General features: G+C 46.2%; 1 protein-coding gene across 2 annotated transcripts in view; it reads left to right on the top strand.

The window, feature by feature from the left end:
• The window catches only part of dgkza (diacylglycerol kinase, zeta a), a 432,154-nt gene that overhangs the window by 61,443 nt on the left and 350,098 nt on the right, over positions 1-20,613 (top strand). The window contains exon 2 of one of the 2 annotated variants that reach the window (XM_067993676.1): positions 15,939-16,037. The exons of the other annotated variant lie outside the window; for it this stretch is intronic. Coding sequence (XP_067849777.1) covers positions 15,939-16,037 — 99 coding nt within the window. The remainder of the gene's footprint in view (positions 1-15,938; positions 16,038-20,613) is intronic. 2 annotated transcript variants of the gene reach the window in all.

A 20,613-nucleotide genomic window follows, 5' to 3' on the forward strand; every position in this document is an offset into this window, starting at 1 on the left:
GGTTTACCTGACCCGGTAATTGGGGGAAATTGGCTGACTCGTGTATTAACATGGCTTCCTGCGTACCGGCGCGGTGCCCCGCGCTCCTGTGTACCGGCGCGGTGCCTCGCGCTCCTGTGTACCGGTGCAGTGCCCCGTAGCCCCGCGGAACTGCGCAGTGCCCTGTATAATGACATAGTAACCAACAGCCCAGTAAGGCGGGCTGTGTGTACACAGCTGTGCCTGTTCTTTAGTGCACAGGATTGTGGTTCTGTGTTGAGGCCTAATCTCTCGGAATCTGATAACACCTGATACATACTAGTAGATTAGGACTGCCATGAAGACTGGACTGACACTTAGATTGACCTCTGATGTCTTGACGGTGCCATCGAATCAGTGGCTGCACTGGATATCAAATCCCCGACTGTTGCCCTCTGGCGTTCACTTGTATGTAGTGCTGTGTGTCAGTCAGAACTTCACGGCAATGAAAACTGAATTCAGACTGACCCAACCACTGGTGAGATTGGTTCGCGCATGGGACCCCAGAGAGGAAATGCATCAAACCACATATTACAGACTGTTTTAAGTGTACGGTTTCAGTGGCAGTTGCATGTGCTTTTGATTCATGCACTCTACTCACGTCATGTACTAAATGGTGTCACAACAGAGTAACTTATATCTGAGGGACAGGGAAGTACAACAGATGACCTCTCTCTAGATCTCAGTCTTTATTTTATTTATTTATCTATCTGTCTGTCTACAGCTATGTGTTGTAATCTTGTTTCTCTGTTGTTACTACTATAGTCAGTGCCCCCGTCCCTCCTAAGCTATAAATACTGGTCTTGCACACTTTTTGTTCTCTTCCTCTGAATCCTTACTGTGCTAAGATCCAGAATGGTTGCACTGTCTCTCACTCCAACTCGTTGTTTACTGGGATCTCAAAACTAATTACCTTCTCTTTCTTCCAAAATGTCCAAGCTTTTAAAACCTACGATTAGCGTCACCTAACCGCCATTGCCCGATTTACCTCGTCTTCGCACCCACTCTCTTCAAACTTGCTTCTTTAATAATTTTTTTAAAAGAATATAGTTGTCCTGCTGATGACCGAAGGGTGCCTGTCTGCCTCTCTCCATGTCTCGGAGGTGCAGTAGCTGTATGAGCAGTGACATCTCTTGTGTGCAGCTCTTTGATATTTTTTATTTTTTATTTTTTTTTATTCGTTCATGGGATGTGGGCGTCGCTGGCGAGGCCAGCATTTATTGCCCATCCCTAATTGCCCTCGAGATATGCATCATTTGCTTAAAAGATGGTGTTTGGATTGCTGACATGATCTCACTAAAGATGATGACTCGGTATTTAAAGGTGCGCTGCCCTTTTTTCCCCCCACTTACATATATTTTAAAACATTTTTATTTATATATATTTTTTCACTGCAGCCTGAGACAGCTTCCTCTTTCAGTTTGGTTCCCACAACATGTGATCCCGTGGGTAGGACAGGGTCAGTGTCAGCACTAAAAATGTCAGTGCTGCAGGTACTTTCTGTACGTGACATCCGACGGTGATTTTAATCTAAGACAGCATCCATTTTAAGACCCTTTCAGTGCACCCTGATCCGTTGCACAAATCCAATCATCGTTTCTACTTTCCTAAAAGCCCTGCCACTTGTTGGGGCGCAGTTCCGCGGCCGCTCTCGCACGAGCGGGGAAGGAATGGAGGCCGGCAATAATTGTCCCGCATGATTGCGGCCCACGTGTGTCTGTGAAATGCGAGCTGCAGAACACGAGATCCAAACAGCACAGATTCAAAGTCCTTCTATTTATAGATTCCTTGCTAATTTCCCAGGGCTGCTAATAATAACCTATGTTTGTAAAGGTCTCGGTCTATGATTGATCCAGCATTGTTCTAGGCTTAATCCAGACATGTTGATCCATATTAGCTGACAGCCTGAGGGCAGCATAGCGACTACAGAATTACACCTCTTGCATAGAATTACATAGAATGGTACAGCACAGAAACAGGCCATTCGGCCCAACTGGTCCATGCCGGTGTTTATGCTCCACACGAGCCTCCTCCCTCCCTACGTCATCTTACCCTGTCAGCATATCCTTCTATTCCTTTCTCCCTTGTGTGTTTATCCAGCTTCCCCTTAAATGCATCTATGCTATTCACCTCAACTCCTCCATGTGGTAGTGAGTTCCACATTCTAACCACTCTCTGGGTAAAGACGTTTTTCCTGAGTCCCCTATTGGATTTATTAGTGACTATCTTATATTTATGGCCCCTAGTTCTGGTCTCCCCGGCAAGTGGAAACATTTTCTCCCCACTTTCTATCTTAAATGTCTTTATAATCTTATTTGATCTCTTCTTCTAAAGCAGGGTCAACCATGTTGGTCTCCCTGGTAAATACTGAAGCAAAGTAACTATTCAATATTTCTGCCATTTCGCTGTCATTACCTGTGAGTTTATCGTGTGTATCCCTTAGTGGCCCTATCCCTATCCTGATTTTTCTTTTGATACTTGTGTCTGTAGAATACTTTACTGTTTTTATATTCCATGATAATTTAATTTCATAGTTTCCCTTTGTCTTCCTAATTTTTTTAAACTTCTTTCCTAACTTTTTCGTATTCCCTTTTGTCATCCTCTCCTTTATTGTATATGTACTGCCTTTTTCTTTAGTTTCAATTTTGCCCTTATTTCTTTATTCATCCATGATGTATCATTATTGGCTTGTTTGTTCTTGCTTTTCAGTGGGATATATTTCTCCTGGACTCTATTGATCACCATTTTAAATGTTTCCCACTGCTGTTCTATTTCTTTGTTTATCAGTAATTTTTTCCAGTTTATTTTCTCTTGTTCCATTCTCAGCCCCTAAAAATCAGGTTTTTTTTCCCAATTTATTGTTTTGGTCTTTGTCTTACTTACGTCCTTCTCAGTCTTTATCTTATGCCTTATTTTGTTGTGATCGCCATTGCCTGGATGTTCCCTATGCTTACTTCTCTGTTCTGGTTGATTTCCCATTACTAGATCCAGCAGTGCTTCCTCCCTTGTTGGGCTTTTTACTGGGTATACTGGGTGAAAAATTCCATTCGCTTTACCCCTTTACCTACCTCTTCTTGCTAGTTTATTTGGGGAAAGTTAAAATCTCCCATGATTATTATTCTATGTCCTTCACTCATTTCACGTATTTGCTTACGTATTTCTTCCTCCACCTCTTTTGCACTATTAGATGGTCTGTAGTATTTCCCTATTAGTGTGATCGATCCCTTCTTATCTTTTATTTCACTCATATGGATTCTGTTTCTATCCCTCTGTTGGTGATGTCCCTTTTTTCTACTGACATTATATTATCTCCAATTAGTACAGCTACTCCATCCCCACCCTTCTTCCTTCCCTATCCTTTCTGATTATGTTATAACCTGTAATATTTAGTTGCCAGTCCTGTTTTTTATGTAGCCACGTTTGTTATTCCTACTACATCTGGTTCCTTGCTACGGATTATGGCCTCCAGTTCCCCCATTTTATTTTGGGCACTGTATACATTGCTGTACAGGCAGTTTAATTCTTCTTCAATAGTTGTTCCTTTTAATTTATTTTTAACAGTCCTTTTATACTTCTGTTTTATAAATGTATTTGTTTATGATATCTTTATTCTTTACTCTGGTCTGACCTTTACTCTCACCTCCTGTTTCTTTTATCTTTAAGCTTTTGTTATTGCTACCAGATCCCTCCCCCCATCTTGCTAATTTAAATCCTTATGCACCGCCTTATTTATCCTTTCCGCTAGGACTCTGGTCTCATTCCGGTTCAGGTGGAGCCCGTGCCAGTGGTACAGCTCCTTCCTGTCCCAGTACTGGTGCCAGCGTCCCATGAAATGGAACCTCTCCTTCCCACACCAATCTTTCAGACAAACATTTACCTTTCTGATCTGCCTATCCCTATGCCAATTAGCACGTGGCTCTGGTAGTAATCCTGAGATTACCACCCTTGAAGTCCTGCTTTTTAATATAGTTCCTAGCTTCTGATATTCCCTCAACAGGACCTCCTCCTTGTTCCTCCTTATGTCATTGGTGCCAATATGGACCATGACAACTGGATGATCCTCCTCCTTTTCCAAGTTCCTCTCCAGTAGCTCCGAGATGTCCTTTACTTTTGCACCAGGTAGGCAACACAACCTCCTGGACTCTCGGTCGCAACTGCATAGAACACTATCTATCCCCCTGATTATAGAATCCCCTATAACTACAAACTTTCTATTCTGAGTTGCATTGGTTTTGAGATCAGGAGTGGCAGGGTTTGGCGGCTGCTTACAACAACAACTTGCATTTATATAGTGCCTTTAACTTTGTAAAACATCCCAAGTCGCTTCACAGGAGCGTCATCAAACAAAATTTGACACCGAGCCACATAAGGAGATATTAGGACAGGTGACCAAAAGCTTGGACAAAGAGGTAGGATTAAGGAGGAGAGAGAGTTAGAGAGGCGGAGAGATTTAAAGGGAGAATTCCAGACCTTAGGACCTAGGCAGCTGAAGGCACGACCGCCAATGGTGGAGCGAAGAAAATCGCGGATGCACAAGAGGCCAGAATTGGAGGAGTGCAAAGATCTCGGAGTTGTCTGGTTGGAGGAGGTTACAGAGATGGGGAGGGGTGAGGCCGTGGAGGGATCTGAAAACAAGTTTGAGAATTTTATATTTGAAGCGTTGATGTACTGGGACAGCGAGCACAGGGGTGATGAGTGAACAGGACTTAGGATATGGCTGGTGACACACGGGCTCATAAGTGGCAAGTAACATTCGCGCCAGATAAGTGCCAGGCAATGACCATCTCCAACAAGAGAGAGTCTAACCACCTCCCCTTGACATTCAACGGCATTACCATCGCCGAATCCCCCACCATCAACATCCTGGGGGTCACCATTGACCAGAAACTTAACTGGACCAGCCATATAAATACTGTGGCTACGAGAGCAGGTCAGAGGCTGGGTATTCTGCGGCGAGTGACTCACCTCCTGACTCCCCAAAGCCTTTCCACCATCTACAAGGCAAAAGTCAGGAGTGTGATGGAATACTCTCCACTTGCCTGGATGAGTGCAGCTCCAACAACACTCAAGAAGCTCGACACCATCCAAGATAAAGCAGCCCGCTTGATTGGCACCCCATCCACCACCCTAAACATTCACTCCCTTCACCACCGGCGCACTGTGGCTGCAGTGTGTACCATCCACAGGATGCACTGCAGCAACTCGCCAAGGCTTCTTCGACAGCACCTCCCAAACCCGCGACCTCTACCACCTAGAAGGACAAGGGCAGCAGGCGCATGGGAACAACACCACCTGCACGTTCCCCTCCAAGTCACACACCATCCCGACTTGGAAATATATCGCCGTTCCTTCATTGTCGCTGGGTCAAAATCCTGGAACTCCCTTCCTAACAGCACTGTGGGAGAACCTTCACCACACGGACTGCAGCGGTTCAAGAAGGCGGCTCACCACCACCTTCTCGAGGGCAATTAGGGATGGGCAATAAATGCTGGCCTTGCCAGCGACGCCCACATCCCGTGAACGAATAAAAAAATTTTTTAAAAATCCTTATAGCACAGGAGCGGGTCAGGCAAACCAAATGTTTCTTTTGTTTCTGAGGGTTCATTGTGTAATAGCGCTGCCAAAGGTCATCATCAGTTTACTCTTTTTAATGAGGAAACAAGTGTCGCTGTTCGCTCCACCCCGCGGCCCGGGAGCACGGCTCCACCCCGCGGCCCCGGAGCGCGGCTCCACCCCGCGGCCCCGGAGCGCGGCTCCACCCCGCGGCCCCGGAGCGCGGCTCCACCCCGCGGCCCCGGAGCGCGGCTCCACCCCGCGGCCCCGGAGCGCGGCTCCACCCCGCGGCCCCGGAGCGCGGCTCCACCCCGCGGCCCCGGAGCATGGCTCCACCCCAGGTTCAGTCCAAATGTGCTTTGCTTTTAGAAAAAGAAAAAAGTGACATCATAGGTACAGACTGTCTGTCAAATGCCAGGCGGGTGGCTGGTACCTTTTGTCCCCTCTGTGGTTCAGTACAGATTTTCCTCACTTCCCCCAATCCCATTCGCCCCACCATTGGTGGCCATACCCTATGTTTTGGAATTCCCTCCCTCAACCTGTCTGCCTCTTCACTTCTCTCTCCCCCTTTAAGACCCTCCTAAGAAATAGAAGCAGGAGTAGGCCATACGGCCCCTCAAGCCTGCTCTGCCATTCAATTAGATCATAGCTGATCTTCGACCTCAATTCCACTTCCCGCCTGATCCCTATATCACTTGATTCCCTTAGAGTCCAAAAATCTATCCATCTCAGCCTAGAATGTATTCAATGAATCAGCATCCACAGCCCTCTGGGGTAGAGAATTCCAAAGATTCACAACCCTCTGTGTGAAGAAATTCCTCCTCATCTCAGTCTTAAATGGCCGAACCCCTATCCTGCGACTATGACCCCTAGTTCTAGACTCTCTAACTAGGGGAAACAATCTCTCAGCATCTACGCTGTCAAGCCCCCTCATAATCTTATATGTTTCAATGAGCTCATCTCTCATTCTTCTAAACTCCAGAGACAATAGGCCCATTCTACTCAACCTCTCCTCATAGGACAGCCCTCTCATCCCAGGAATTAATCTAGTGAACCTCTGTTGTACTGCCTCTAAGGCAAGTATATCCTTCCTTAGATAAGGAGACCAAAACTGTACACAGTACTCCAGGTGAGATCTCACCAAAGCCCTGTACAATTGTAAACAATTTTACAACACCAAGTTATAGTCCAGCAATTTTATTTTAAATTCACAAGCTTTCGGAGGCTTCCTCCTTCCTCAGGTAAATGTAGTAAGATTTGTAGTAAGATTTCCTTACTCTTGTACTCCAACCCCTTGTAATAAAGGCCAACATTCCATTTGCTTTCCTAATTGCTTGCTGTACCTGCATACTAACTTTGTGTTTCTTGTACGAGGACACCCAGGCTTCTCTGAACACCAACATTTAATTGTTTCTCACCATTTAAAAAGTATTCTGCTCTTCTATTCTTCTTACCAAATGAATAGCCTCACATTTCCCCACATTATACTCCATCTGTCACCTTCTTGCCCATTCACTTAATCTGTCCGTATCCCTTTGCAGACTCTTTGTGTCCTCCTCACTGCTTACTTTCCCACTTGGCTTTGTATCATCAGCAAACTTGGATACATTACACTTGGACAAGTGACTAAAGGCGTAATCAAAGAAGCAGGAATCCATTATTAAGGAAGTGGTAACAGGGCACTTAGAAAATCATAATATGATCAGGCAGAGTCAACATGGTTTTATGAAAGGGAAATCATGTTTGACAAATTTATTAGTTTTTTGAGGATGTAACTAGCAGGGTAGATAAAGGGGAACCAGTGGATTTTCAAAAGGCATTTGATAAGGTGCCACATAAAAGATTGTTACAAAAGATAAGGGATTATGGGGTTGGGGGTAATATATTAGCATGGATAAAGGATTGGTTAAAGGCCCCTTCATCTAAATTATTAATATAGATTGTAAGTAGCTGAGGCCCAAGCACCGATCCTTGCGGCACCCCACTAGTTACGGCCTGCCAACCTGAAAATGACCTGTTTATCCCTATTCTGTTTTCTGTCCATTAACCAATCCTCTGTCCATGCTAATATATTACCCCAAACCCCATGAGCTATTATCTTTTGTAACAATCTTTTATGTGGCACCTTATCAAATGCCTTTTGAAAATCCACTGGTTCCCCTTTATCTACCCTGCCAGTTACATCCTCAAAAAACTCTAATAAATTTGTCAAACATAATTTCCCTTTCATAAAACATGTTGACTCTGCCTAATCATGTTATGATTTTCTAAGTGCCCTGTTATCACTTCCTTATTAATGGATTCCAGCTTCTTTGATAACCTCTTTGATTAAACCTTTAGTCACTTGTCCTAACATCTCCTCCTGTGACTTGGTGTATATTTTTGTCTGATTTATGCACCAGCGAAGCGCCAATGGACGCTTTATAATGTTTAAGGCGCTATATAAATGCAAGTTGTTGTTTGTTTTCCCGTTTTTCCAAATGTTCCTACCCACAAGTTGGAAGGTGAAATCTGTTCAGCTGTTTTCCCTTCAAAATGTGGTGCTATTCATCGAAGTATTGCCCTGGGTGGGTGAGAGGGGGAGGCGAGGATAGCTGCCATTTCTCCCCCATGGAATGTTCTCCTGTTTTTCTGGAATCTCCATTTACCCGGAACGAGCGCTCAGCAGGTTCAACTCTGGAAAACTGCTTTGTAACTCTGGAATAAAAACAGAAAATGCTGGAGAAGCTCAGCAAGTCAGGCAGCATCTGTGGAGAAAGAAACAGTTAATGTTTCAGAACTGGAAGATGTTGAAAGAGTTAAAGTTTTTGAGCAAATTCAGAGCTAGGGAAAGGTGGGGGGAAGGGAGGAAAGAACAAAAGGGAAGGTCTGTGATAGGATGGAGGGCACGAGTGATTAAATGACAAAAGGGATGATGGTGCAAGGCAAGGAAGATGGTAATGGGACAGGTTAAGAAACAAAAGATTGATCAGGAGTAGCTGTAAATGGCAGCAGCAGAACCATTACCAGCACTAGCTGATCGAAAAAATGGGAGCAGTGGTTATGATCTGAAGTTATTGAAATCAGTGTTGAATCCGGAAGGTTGTAAAGTGCCTAAACGAAAGATGAGGTTCTGTTCCTCGAGCTTCCGTTGAGCTTCATTGGAACAGTGTAAGAGGCCGAGGACAGAGAGGTGACAGTGAGAGTGGGAAGGGGAATTAAAATGGCAAGGGGGCACTTTACAACCTTCCAGACTCAACACTGATTTCAATAACTTCAGATTATAACCACTGCTCCCATTTTTTCGATCAGCTAGTGCTGGTAATGGTTCTGCTGCTGCCATTTACAGCTACTCCTCATCAATCTTTACCACCTTCCTTGCCCTGCACCATCATCCCTTTTGTCATTAATCACTCGTGCCCTCTACCTTCCCTTTTGTTCTTTCCTCCCCTCCCCCACTTTCCCTGACTCTACTTGCTCAAAAACTTAAACTCTTTTAACGTCTTCCAGTTCTGATGAAAGGTCTTCGACCTGAAATGTTAACACTTTTTTTCTCCACAGAAGCTGCCTCACTTGCTGAGCTTCTCCAGCATTTTCTGTTCTTATTTCAAATTTCCAGCGTCCACAGTGTTTTGCTTCTGTAATTCTGATGTCAATCATTTTTACAGTACCAAAGCAAAACAGAAACATTTGTGTGTGTTTGTGTTTGTTGGAGGGTTTATGGATACGACATATATACAGCTTTTGGTTGTGAGGTAAAATGCAGTAAAGCGAGTAGGTGCTTTGGCAATTTTGTGCTAACCATTTTAAGATTTTATGATTGCATGTGAGTGTGTAGGGAGAGGAAGAAGACACTGTTACAAATAGGAACGTGGGAACAGGAGTAGGCCATTCAGCCCCTCGTGCCTGCTCCACCATTTGATAAGATCATGGCTGATCTGTGATCTAACTCCATATACCTGCCTTTGGCCCATATCCCTTAATACCTTTGGTTGCCAAAAAGCTATCTGTCTCACATTTAAATTTAGCAATTGAGCTAGCATCAATTGCCGTTTGCGGAAGAGAGTTCCAAACTTCTACCACCCTTTGTGTGTAGAAATGTTTTCTAATCTCACTCCTGAAAGGTCTGGCTCTCATTTTTAGACTGTGCCCCCGACTCCTAGAATCCCCAACCAGCGGAAATATTTTCTCTCTATCCACCATATCTGTTCCCCTTAATATCTTATAAACTTCGATCAGATCACCCCTTAACCTTCTAAACTCTAGAGAATACAACCCCAATTTGTGTAATCGCTCCTCGTAACTTAACCCTTGAAGTCTGGGTATCATTCTAGTAAACCTACGCTGCACTCTCTCCAAGGCCAATATGTCCTTCCGAAGGTGCGGTGCCCAGAACTGCTCACAGTACTCCAGGTGCGGTCTAACCAGGGTTTTGTATAGCTACAGCATAACTTCTGCCCCCTTGTACTCCAGTCCTCTAGATATAAAGGCCAGCATTCCATTAGACTTCTTGATTATTTTCTGCACCTGTTCATGACACCTCAATGATCTATGTACCTGAACCCATAAGTCCTTTTGGACATCCATTATTTATAACTTTTTACCATTTAGAAAGTACCCTGTTCTATCCTTACTGACAGGAAGAATGAAGAGAGTTCCTCCAGCTTTCCACTCTGGAAGGTGATGGTGTGTTTACATACTGCTGCAATGTCCTATTGAGCCAGGGTAGGGCAGATTGTGGGAGTTGCCATATTTGGGTGATGTGAGGTTTGTGTCTCAGGTGTTCTGCTTGAGCTGTGTGTGAATCCTGTTTTGTCAAACCAGACCTCCCGCATGCACCACTTGATCAAAGGCTTTCAATCTACACCTGAGTTTGGCGGCACGACACACTGATGTTTTTACTGTTTTACTGCAGTGGTTTGACTGTTGTTTGCTTCCTGTGTTTCTGTGTTCAGTCGGGTAAGGATAGAGAGTCACATAAGGTCCTGAACTATAGAAAATATAGCCCAGTCTAAGAAAATCCTGTACTCACTGAGGCTGAACTGGGAGAAATCTGTTGGTACCTGGCCGACTCCCAGCGCATGGCACGTCAGCACACTTCCGCACATACGTTAAACAATGAGCTTGAGAGATATGCCTCGCTCCACCCAAATATGGCAACACAGCCGCAATCTGCCTGACCCTAGCTCAATGAACTAGTGCAGCAGTTTATGTCAGCACACCATCACCATCCAGAATCGGCCTCAGTCTTTGCTTGATCCCTATCATCTGTACCGATACCTTATGCCTCCTGTACACTGTATCCTGTTGTAGTGTTCTCAGTGGGCAGCCCTAGGCTGCTTCAACTGATTGAGGCAATGTTATGAGGAAAGCAGACATGCCTTGATGTACATTAACCTGTGCTGGGTTAAGCTGAATTGAAAGTTTAACACTGGATCTCTGTGTTTATGTATGTGTGTTTAACCCTGTGTGTGTGTATGTGTGTGTTTAACCCTGTGTGTGTGTATGTGTGTGTTTAACCCTGTGTGTGTGTATGTGTGTGTTTAACCCTGTGTGTGTGTATGTGTGTGTTTAACCCTGTGTGTGTGTATGTGTGTGTTTAACCCTGTGTGTGTGTATGTGTGTGTTTAACCCTGTGTGTGTGTATGTGTGTGTTTAACCCTGTGTGTGTTTAACCCTGTGTGTGTGTGTGTGTGTTTAACCCTGTGTGTGTGTGTGTGTGTTTAACCCTGTGTGTGTTTAACCCTGTGTGTGTTTAACCCTGTGTGTGTGTATGTGTGTTTAACCCTGTGTGTGTTTAACCCTGTGTGTGTTTAACCCTGTGTGTGTTTAACCCTGTGTGTGTTTAACCCTGTGTGTGTGTGTATGTGTGTGTTTAACCCTGTGTGTGTATGTGTGTGTTTAACCCTGTGTGTGTATGTGTGTGTTTAACCCTGTGTGTGTGTGTATGTGTGTTTAACCCTGTGTGTGTGTGTATGTGTGTGTTTAACCCTGTGTGTGTGTATGTGTGTGTTTAACCCTGTGTGTGTATGTGTGTTTAACCCTGTGTGTGTATGTGTGTTTAACCCTGTGTGTGTATGTGTGTGTTTAACCCTGTGTGTGTATGTGTGTGTTTAACCCTGTGTGTGTATGTGTGTGTTTAACCCTGTGTGTGTATGTGTGTGTTTGACCCTGTGTGTGTATGTGTGTGTGTTTGACCCTGTGTGTGTATGTGTGTGTATGACCCTGTGTGTGTATGTGTGTGTTTAACCCTGTGTGTGTATGTGTAACAGTAAGAGGAGGTGTGTATAATAGTATGTGTATGAATAACAGAATCTTTTGTGTGTAACTGAGTCCGCGTGTAACACTAAAACGCAAAGTATTGTGTCTAACTACGAAGTGTGTTGAATAAAAACTTGTATTTTTATTGCCATATATACAGGCAGGATGGAGTCACTGAGCTTTACAATAAGGAGGAAGAGGATATGGTAGACACAGAGGATGGAGAAAGGGGAGGGGAATGGAGAGACCAGGCTGAAGAACCAAAGACCTAATAAGAAAGAAGCTTTTCAAAATGGAGAAGTAGGTGATAGCGCTGAGGGATCTGGGTAGAGAATTCCAGAGGACTGGAGCATAGTGGCTGAACGAGGGCCCGCTGATCAGGGAGTGAGGAGAAGACTGGTGTTAAAGAGCGGAGGGTGCGTGCAGGGATGCAAGGCGGGAGATCACCAAGGTAGGATGGAATGAGGCTGTGGGGAAATTTGAAAATAAAGACCAAAAGTTCATGGAGGGTTGGGGCAGAGAGGTGAGCTAGGAGGGCATTGGAAAAGTCGAGCCTTTAGGTGGCGAAGACATGGACGAGGGCTTCAGTAGCAGAAAAGGAGGGATCCAGCAGAGGTAGATAATGATGTAGAGGTGCAAGGAAGCAGTTTTGGTGACAGTTGGCGTGGGAAGGAAGTTGAGCCTGGGGTTGAGCAGGATGACAAGGAACCGCACTTCCTTGAGTTGATGGCCGATGATGAATGGACTCGAGGCCGATGGTTTGGAGATGCTGATGGAGTGGAGAAGGATGGCCTCACTTTTTCCAAAATTCAGCTGGAAGAAGTTTTGGCTCATCCAGGTCTTGCTCTGGAGAGACAGTTTAAGAGTGTAACAACAACCTTTGGCTCAACGGAGAAGGCAGGAGGTTGAGCTGGGCAGCCTCAGCACTCGTTTGGATAATGTCGCCAAGGGTAGCATGGGGATAAGGAAGACGAGGGGACCAAGGACCAGAGCACCATGGGTGGCTCTGCTGTACGGGGAGGAGGAGACAGGTCGGGAGAGCTAAATGGTAGGAGATTCCATAGTTAGGGGAGCAGACGGGCCTTTTTGCGGATGCAGGCGTGATTCCAGGATCGAGAAGGGGATAAAAAAGGAGGGGGGGTGGCAATTTTGGTTAAGGAAACAATTACAGTTGTGAGGAGGGATGATATTTTAGAAGGAGCATCAAATGAGGCCACATGGGTTGAGCTAAAGAACAAAAAAGGGGCAGTCACACTACTGGGAGTGTAGTATAGACCCCCATACAGTCAGAGGGAGATAGAGGAGCAAATGTGTAGGCAAATTTCTGAGAAGGGCATAAACAATTGGGCAGTAATAGTAGGGAATTTCAACTACCCTAATATTAACTGGGATACAAACAATGTGAAGGGTATAGAGGGCCCAGAATTCTTAAATTGCATACAGGGGAATTTTTTTAGCCAGTAATACAGCAAGCCCAACGAGAGGGGGGGCAGTTCTGGATTTAGTTCTAGGAAATGAAGAGGGGCAGGTCGGCACGGATTTGTTAAGGGGAGGTCGTGTCTGACTAACTTGATTGAATTTTTTGAGGAGGTAACAAGGAGGATCGATGAGGGTAGCGCAATTGATGTAGTCTACGTGAATTTTAGCAAGGCTTTCGACAAGGTCCCACATGACAGGTCAAAAAAGTAAAGGCCCATGGGATCCAAGGGAATGTGGCAAATTGGATCCAAAATTGGCTCAGTGGCAGGAAGCAAAGAGTAATGTTTGACGGGTGTTTTTGCGACAGGAAGGCTGTTTCCAGTGGGGTGCTGCAGGGCTCGGTACTAGGTCCCTTGCTTTTTGTGGTATACATTAACGATTTGGACTTAAACGTAGGGGGCATGATTAAGAAATTTGCGGATGACACAAAGATAGGCCGTGTGGTTGATAGTGAGGAGGAAAGCTGTAGACTGCAGGAAGATATCAATGGACTGGTCAGATGGGCAGAAAAGTGGCAAATGGAATTCAATCCGGAGAAGTGTGAGGTAATGCATTTGGGAGGAGCAAACAAGGCAAGGGAGTACACAATAAATAGGAGGATACTGAGAGGTGTAGAGGAAGTGAGGGACCTTGGAGTGTATGTCCGCAGATCTCTGAAGGTGGCAGGACAGGTAGATAAGGTGGTTAAGAAGGCATGTGGAATGCCGAGGCATAGAATATAAAAGCAGGGAGGTCATGCTGGAACTGTATAAAACACTAGCTAGGCTACAGCTTGAGTACTGTGTACAATTCTGGTCACCGCATTACAGGAAGGATGTAATTGCACTAGAGAGGGTACAGAGGAGATTTACGAGGATGTTGCCAGGACTGGAGAATTTTAGCTATGAGGAAAGATTGGATAGGCTGGGGTTGTTTTCCTTGGAACAGAGGAGGCTGAGTGGTGATTTAATTGAGGTGTACAAAATTATGAGGGGCTTAGATAGAGTGGATAGGTAGGACCTATTTCCCTTAGCGGAGGGATCAATAACCAGGGGGCATTGATTTAAAGTGTTGATAGAAGGATTAGAGTGGAAATGAGGAAAGATTTTTTCATCCAGAGGTGGGAGTCTGGAACTCATTACCTGAGAGGGTGATAGAGGCAGAAACCCTCAACTCATTTAAAAAAAAAACCTGGATGTGCACCTAAAGAGCCGTGACCTACAGGGCTACGGACCAAATGCGGGAAAGTGGGATTAGGCTGGGTGGCTCGTTTCTCGGACACTATGGGCCGAATGGCCTCCTGTGCCGTAAATTTTCTATGATGAACCCTTGGGGTACAATGAACATAACAGATTGGAGGGACTAGCATGAGAAGTAGTGGGAGCGTCATTGCCAGGCAACAAGAAGTTCCAGGACCCTGGAGATGAAGGGAAGATTTGAGATGAGGTGATGGGGAGTGATGGCAATGGTTTTGAAAGGGATGGGGACAAGAGAGACAGGTTGATGTGGGTGAGGAGGTAAAGTTGAGTAGTCAGGAGATGGGGTGGATTGAAAGGGGAAGGGATTGAGGGAGGCAATAGTGGGCTTCGTGGACTAAATGAGGGAGTTGAACGTAAGAACAAAGTTAGGTGGAGGACAGGCAGGGGGAACTGGGAGTGTTGGAGGAGTTGGAGCAGGCAAGAGTCACAAAGCCAGTGTCCTTAATTTTGGATGGGAAAAGGATAGCGTCTAACACATTTTGAGTCCGAGGTGAAGATGTTTGAGCAAGTAGTTTGTTGGTGGAGAAAAGGAGGGGGGTTATTTCTGCTCCCCGGGATGTTTTGGGTAGTAAGCAGTTTTAGGGAAGGACAGTACAACTTGAGGTGTCCTGCTTGAGCCAACAGAGGACAGCCAGGCCGGATAACACAAGAATGTGTGAAGTTTGTTTTTATAACTGTGCGTGTGTGCACGCATGTGTATCTGTCTATAGAATACTCTGTGTCTGTGTGCATGCCTGTGTAGCAGAATGTGAAGTGTGTGTCTGTGTTAACACTGAGATCGTGAAGTGTCTGTGAAAGAGAGGGTGAGATAAACATGCATATGTAAGATGGAGTCTGAGAGTATGTTGGTGTGTGTGTGAAGAGTGTAACACTGTGTGTGTGTGTGTGTGTGTGTGTGTGTGTGTGTGTGTGTGTGTGTGTGTGTGGACTGTAACACTGTGTTTGGGGTCCTGTCCCTGGCATGGCAGGACGTGACAGGAATGTGACGTGCTGCCATGAGTGGCGGTTTCCCTGCCCTGATTCGCACGGGCGCTGCAGGATCCAGAACGCTCCGTACCCTCAGCCCTCTGTTTTCCCGGTCGATTTAGTTTCTTAAAAAAAATTAGCAGAATCTCTAGTAACAGGAGTAGGCCATTCAGCCCCTCGAGCCTGTTCCTCCATTCAGTTAGATCATGGCTGATCTGTACTTCAACCCCATTTACTCGCTGTGGTTCCGTAACCCTTAATACCTTTACTCTTACCCGCCTGCCCGTTTGTGTGTGTGTGTGTGTGTGTGTAAAAACTCCGCCCCCATCCATCCCCAAGGAATGGAGCAGGCTGTCCGGTAGCTGCAACAGTTCTAATCCCCCTCGACGGTACGCAAGCGGCTGCCTGATGTTCCCGTGGTAACGAGATCAATTCTTTCACCAGAATCCGGTTGCCGCCAAAGGGAGTAATTCCTTATTTGATGGGCATGCGGCAGGGCCGCCGGGGGTCCAGGAAGATAAAGCGCAACCCCACCGTGTATAAGTATGTGGTTTTCTTTCTTTCGTTAGCGGCCTGCTGGCGCCACACCGCCTCGTCACTGCCACTCGTCCGCTTCTTTCCGCACAGCTCGCTGCATGGGATCAGACCAGGCCCCAAGCCTTTCCGTCATCTTCCTTCCTTCCACTCATAGGAGCAGGCCGTTCAGCCCCTCGAGCCTGTACCGCCATTCAGTTAGATCGTGGCAGATCTGTGCCTTAACTCCATTTATCCGCCTTGGTTCCGTATCCCTTAATACCCTTGCCTAACAAAAAAAATCTATCAATCTCAGTTTTGAAATTTTTAATTGACCCCCAGTCTCGACAGGTTTTCTGGGGGAGAGAGTTCCAGATTTCCACTACCCTTTGTGTGAAGAAGTGCTTCCTGACATCACCCCTGAACGGCCTAGCTCTAATTTTAAGGTTATGCCTCCTTGTTCTGGTCTCTCCCACCAGAGGAAATAGTTTCTCTCTATCTACCCTATCAAATTCTTTAATAATCATAAACACCTCAATTAGATCACCCCTTAATCTTCTGTATTCTAGGGAATACAAGCCTGGTCTATGCAACCTGTCCTCATAATTTAACCCTTTTAGCCCCCGGTATCATTCTGGTGAATCTGCACTGCATCCTCTCCAAGGCCAATATATCCTCCTGAGGTGCAGTGCCCAGAACTGAATGTAGTACTCCGGATGTATTTTTAAGAGGTAGTTTTCCCATAGTTATGCGCGTGTCCCTGTCTGTCTCCAAGTAGTGTTAGGCCTGCCCGGTTTTGGGAGCAAGCTATCTAAGATGCAAACCAGACAAAAATGTTCCTTGATGATATGTTTCCAATGAACATTCATCAGCACAAAGTAAACATCAGAATGCCAGCCTTGATCCTTTATCCCCTGCCCCTGTCTGATCCCGGACTTGGGTAGTGAGGGCTGCCCCACCCGTGAGAGGCTGGTCAGCAGGTGCTCTGCTCCCACACGGGCTCTTTGTCCGATGGCGGGAGATTCGTACGGGGGGGGGGGTCTCGGACGTGTGAAGCAACCGTGTCGCTCGGGGTCCTGGTCCCTCACAGTTTTGTCTAATGACGACCTGCCTGAGTAAAACGTGCGATTTAAGGAGGGGAGTGCAGCACCATCTGGTGGCAGCTGGCCCAGCTGACGGGGAAGATTTGCAGCCTGCTCTTAATTCAAAATTGATTAATTCATACGAAAAATGACAGAACGGAAAAGACCTACTGGTCCATCCAGTCTGTCCCATATGGTTGTGATGTCTAATGCATCATAAACTCCCCGCCCCACCTGGAGTAGGGTTGCCAACTCTGGTTGGACAGATTTCTGGAGGTTTCTCGGGTGCCTCCTCTTGGAAAAAAAACACCCCCCCCCCCCCCCGCCCCCATCTTCAATATCTTCATAACTAATAAACAAAAGTGTTCAAAGAAAATGAAAATAACACCATATTTTTTTAATGCCCCTGTGAATTTTCTCCCTGTGAATTTTGCTCACAGCAGTGTCCAGGAGATTAATCTTCATTTCCTGGAGACTCGAGGACAATCCTGGAGGGTTGGTGACCCTAACTCCAGAGCCATGTAATCTCCTGGGGGAGGCAAGAAACCAAGTGAAAAGAAAGCGAGGACTGGCCCTGAGTGGGCTACCCAGACCGTTCATTCTCGACCCCCCCCCCCCCACCACTGCTGTTGACCTGGCTCCCCACCCTCCCGCCTGAGAAAGGTCATTACCACCGCTAAAACTGGTGATCTCCGGCAGATGGATCAGGCAATCGACCGGTCAATCCCGAAGGGAATAGGGCAGCAGTCCCAGCCGAGCAGGTTCTGGTGAGGGGGAGACGTCTGTGGGGGAGAAAGCAGTTAGTCCACTTTCCGCAGAGAAAATGCAAGACATCAGTGAGCGCTCTATCCTGTCTCGGGAGTGGGGAGCAACTGGGATTAACTGAAATATTCCTTCCCGTTCTCCCAGTAGCCATGATGTTTCTAAAAGCTACTGGTCGTTTCACCTTGCGAGTGCCCTCCCCTCCCCACCCTACCCCCCCATCTTATCTATCTGATCCCATGGCCGGGCCTGCCGCCTGGTAACGCCATTAACTTGCTGTGCAGAGTTTAACCTAGACCGGCTTTTAATGCGAATGCACTGCTTTGTTTTAGCCGCCCCTCCTGTGTGTGTGCCTTGCTGCCTCTTCTATGTGCTGTGTAGCAGCTGCAAGTGAACGATAAGTGACCGGCTGATTGGCAGCACGGACCGTGAGCACGCACTTTAACACCGTTACGCCTGTTTTAAATGTTCAGTTTTCACGATGTATTCTCACTTGAATTGTTGAAATGTTTACTGTTTAAATCCACTTATATATCACCCTCATCCCACTATTGTTTTCCCTGTTTATACATTCCTCCCCAACTTTCCCCCTTTCCTGGGATGCAGCTGACTCTGTTTAATAATGTATAAAACACGCTAAGCAGCTTTATTTATTCTGCAACACTGAGGTTTGCAATGATGGACCACCGCCCCTGGGGCCCCCATCTTGTCTCCCTGCACAGTGAATCCTGCGATCAAATTCACAACAGGACACGAGGGACTTCAGTTATATGGAGATTCTAGGGAAGCTGGGATTGTTCTCCTTAGAGCAGAGAAGGTTAAGGGAAGATTTCATAGAGGTGTTCAAAATAATGAAGGATTTTGATGGAGTAAATAAGGAGAAACTGTTTCCAGCGGGAGGAGTGTCAGTAACCAGAGGACACAGATTTAAGATAATTGGCAAAAGAACCAGAGGGGAGGTGAGGAGAATTTTTTTTACGCAGCGAATTGTATTGATCTGGAATGCGCTGCCTGAAAGGGTGGTGGAAGCAGATTCAGTAGTAACTTTCAAAAGGGAATTGGATAAATACTTGAAAAGGAAAAATTTGCAGGTATGGGGAAAGAGCAGGGGGAGTGGGACTAATTGGATCGCTCTTTCAAAGAGTCAGCCCAGGCATGATGGGCCGAATGGCCGCCTTCAGTGCTGAATGATTCTATGAGAACATCAGTCGATTGCTAGTGGTTTCTGAAACTTTCCACGTAGGTTTCTGCTCATAAGGACCTGAACTCGCGCCTACAGGAGCAAGGATGTCTTACTGCAGTTATACAGGCCCTTGGTGAGACCACACCTGGAGTACTGTGTGCAGTTTTGGTCTCCTTACCTAAGAAAGGATATACTTGCCATAGAGGGAGTGCAATGAAGGTTCACCAGACTGATTCCTGGGATGGCTGGACTGTCGTATGAGGAGAGATTGGGTCGACTCGGCCTGTATTCACTCGAGTTAAGAAGAATGAGAGGGGATCTCATTGAAACATATAAAATTCTGACAGGGCTAGACAGACTGGATGCAGGGAGAATGTTTCCCCTGGCTGGGGGTCCAGAACGAGGGGTCACAGTCTCAGGATACAGGGTAGGACATTTAGGACTGACATGAGGAGAAATTTCTTCACTCAGAGGGCGGTGAACCTGTGGAATTCTCTACCTCGAAAGGCTGTGGAGACCAAGTCACTGAATATATTTAAGAAGGAGCTAGATAGATTTCTAGACACAAAAGACATCAAGGGGTATGGGGAGAGAGCGGGAATATGGTATTGAGATAGAGGATCAGCCATGATTATACTGAATGGCGGAGCAGGCTTGAAGGGCCGAATGGCCTGCTCCTGGTCCTAGTTTCTATGTCTCTATTGTAGGAGTGAATATTCCTTCTATATTGCACATTCCTAATTATATAGCTTACATTATCACACGGAGGAGCTGGGTTGTGGTGGCACAAGTTAATTGTGGGTATAACCCTTAATGTTCCATCAGTCCCAGCTAGATTTGTACCCAGGTCCTAGAAAGGACAGAGCTCTGTCTCACTAAAGCACTGGTCCCTTCATCTGCTCCTTCATTTTCAGTACATCACTGCCTCCTCCCGATATCCCCACCATCACAGAAGCCAGTCTTCAGCCAATTCGATTCACTCCACATGATATCAAGAAACGGCTGAGTGCACTGGATACAGCAAAGGCTATGGGCCCCGACAACATCCCGGCTGTAGTGCTGAAGACTTGTGCTCCAGAACTAGCTGTGCCTCTAGCCAAGCTGTTCCAGTACAGCTACAACACTGGCATCTACCCGACAATGTGGAAAATTGCCAGGTATGTCCTGTCCACAAAAAGCAGGACAAATCCAATCCGGCCAATTACCGCCCCATCAGTCTACTCTCAATCATCAGCAAAGTGATGGAAGGTGTCGTCGACAGTGCTATCAAGCGGCACTTACTCACCAATAACCTGCTCACCGATGCTCAGTTTGGGTTCCGCCAGGACCACTCGGCTCCAGACCTCATCACAGCCTTGGTCCAAACATGGACAAAAGAGCTGAATTCCAGAGGTGAGGTGAGAGTGACTGCCCTTGACATCAAGGCAGCATTTGACCGAGTGTGGCACCAAGGAGCCCTAGTAAAATTGAAGTCAATGGGAATCGGGGAAAACTCTCCAGTGGATGAAGTCATATCTAGCACAAAGGAAGATGGTCGTGGTTGTTGAAGGCCAATCATCTCAGCCACAGGACATTGCTG

Source organism: Heptranchias perlo, chromosome 12 (genome assembly GCF_035084215.1).
Source record: "Heptranchias perlo isolate sHepPer1 chromosome 12, sHepPer1.hap1, whole genome shotgun sequence".
Taxonomy (NCBI): domain Eukaryota; kingdom Metazoa; phylum Chordata; class Chondrichthyes; order Hexanchiformes; family Hexanchidae; genus Heptranchias; species Heptranchias perlo.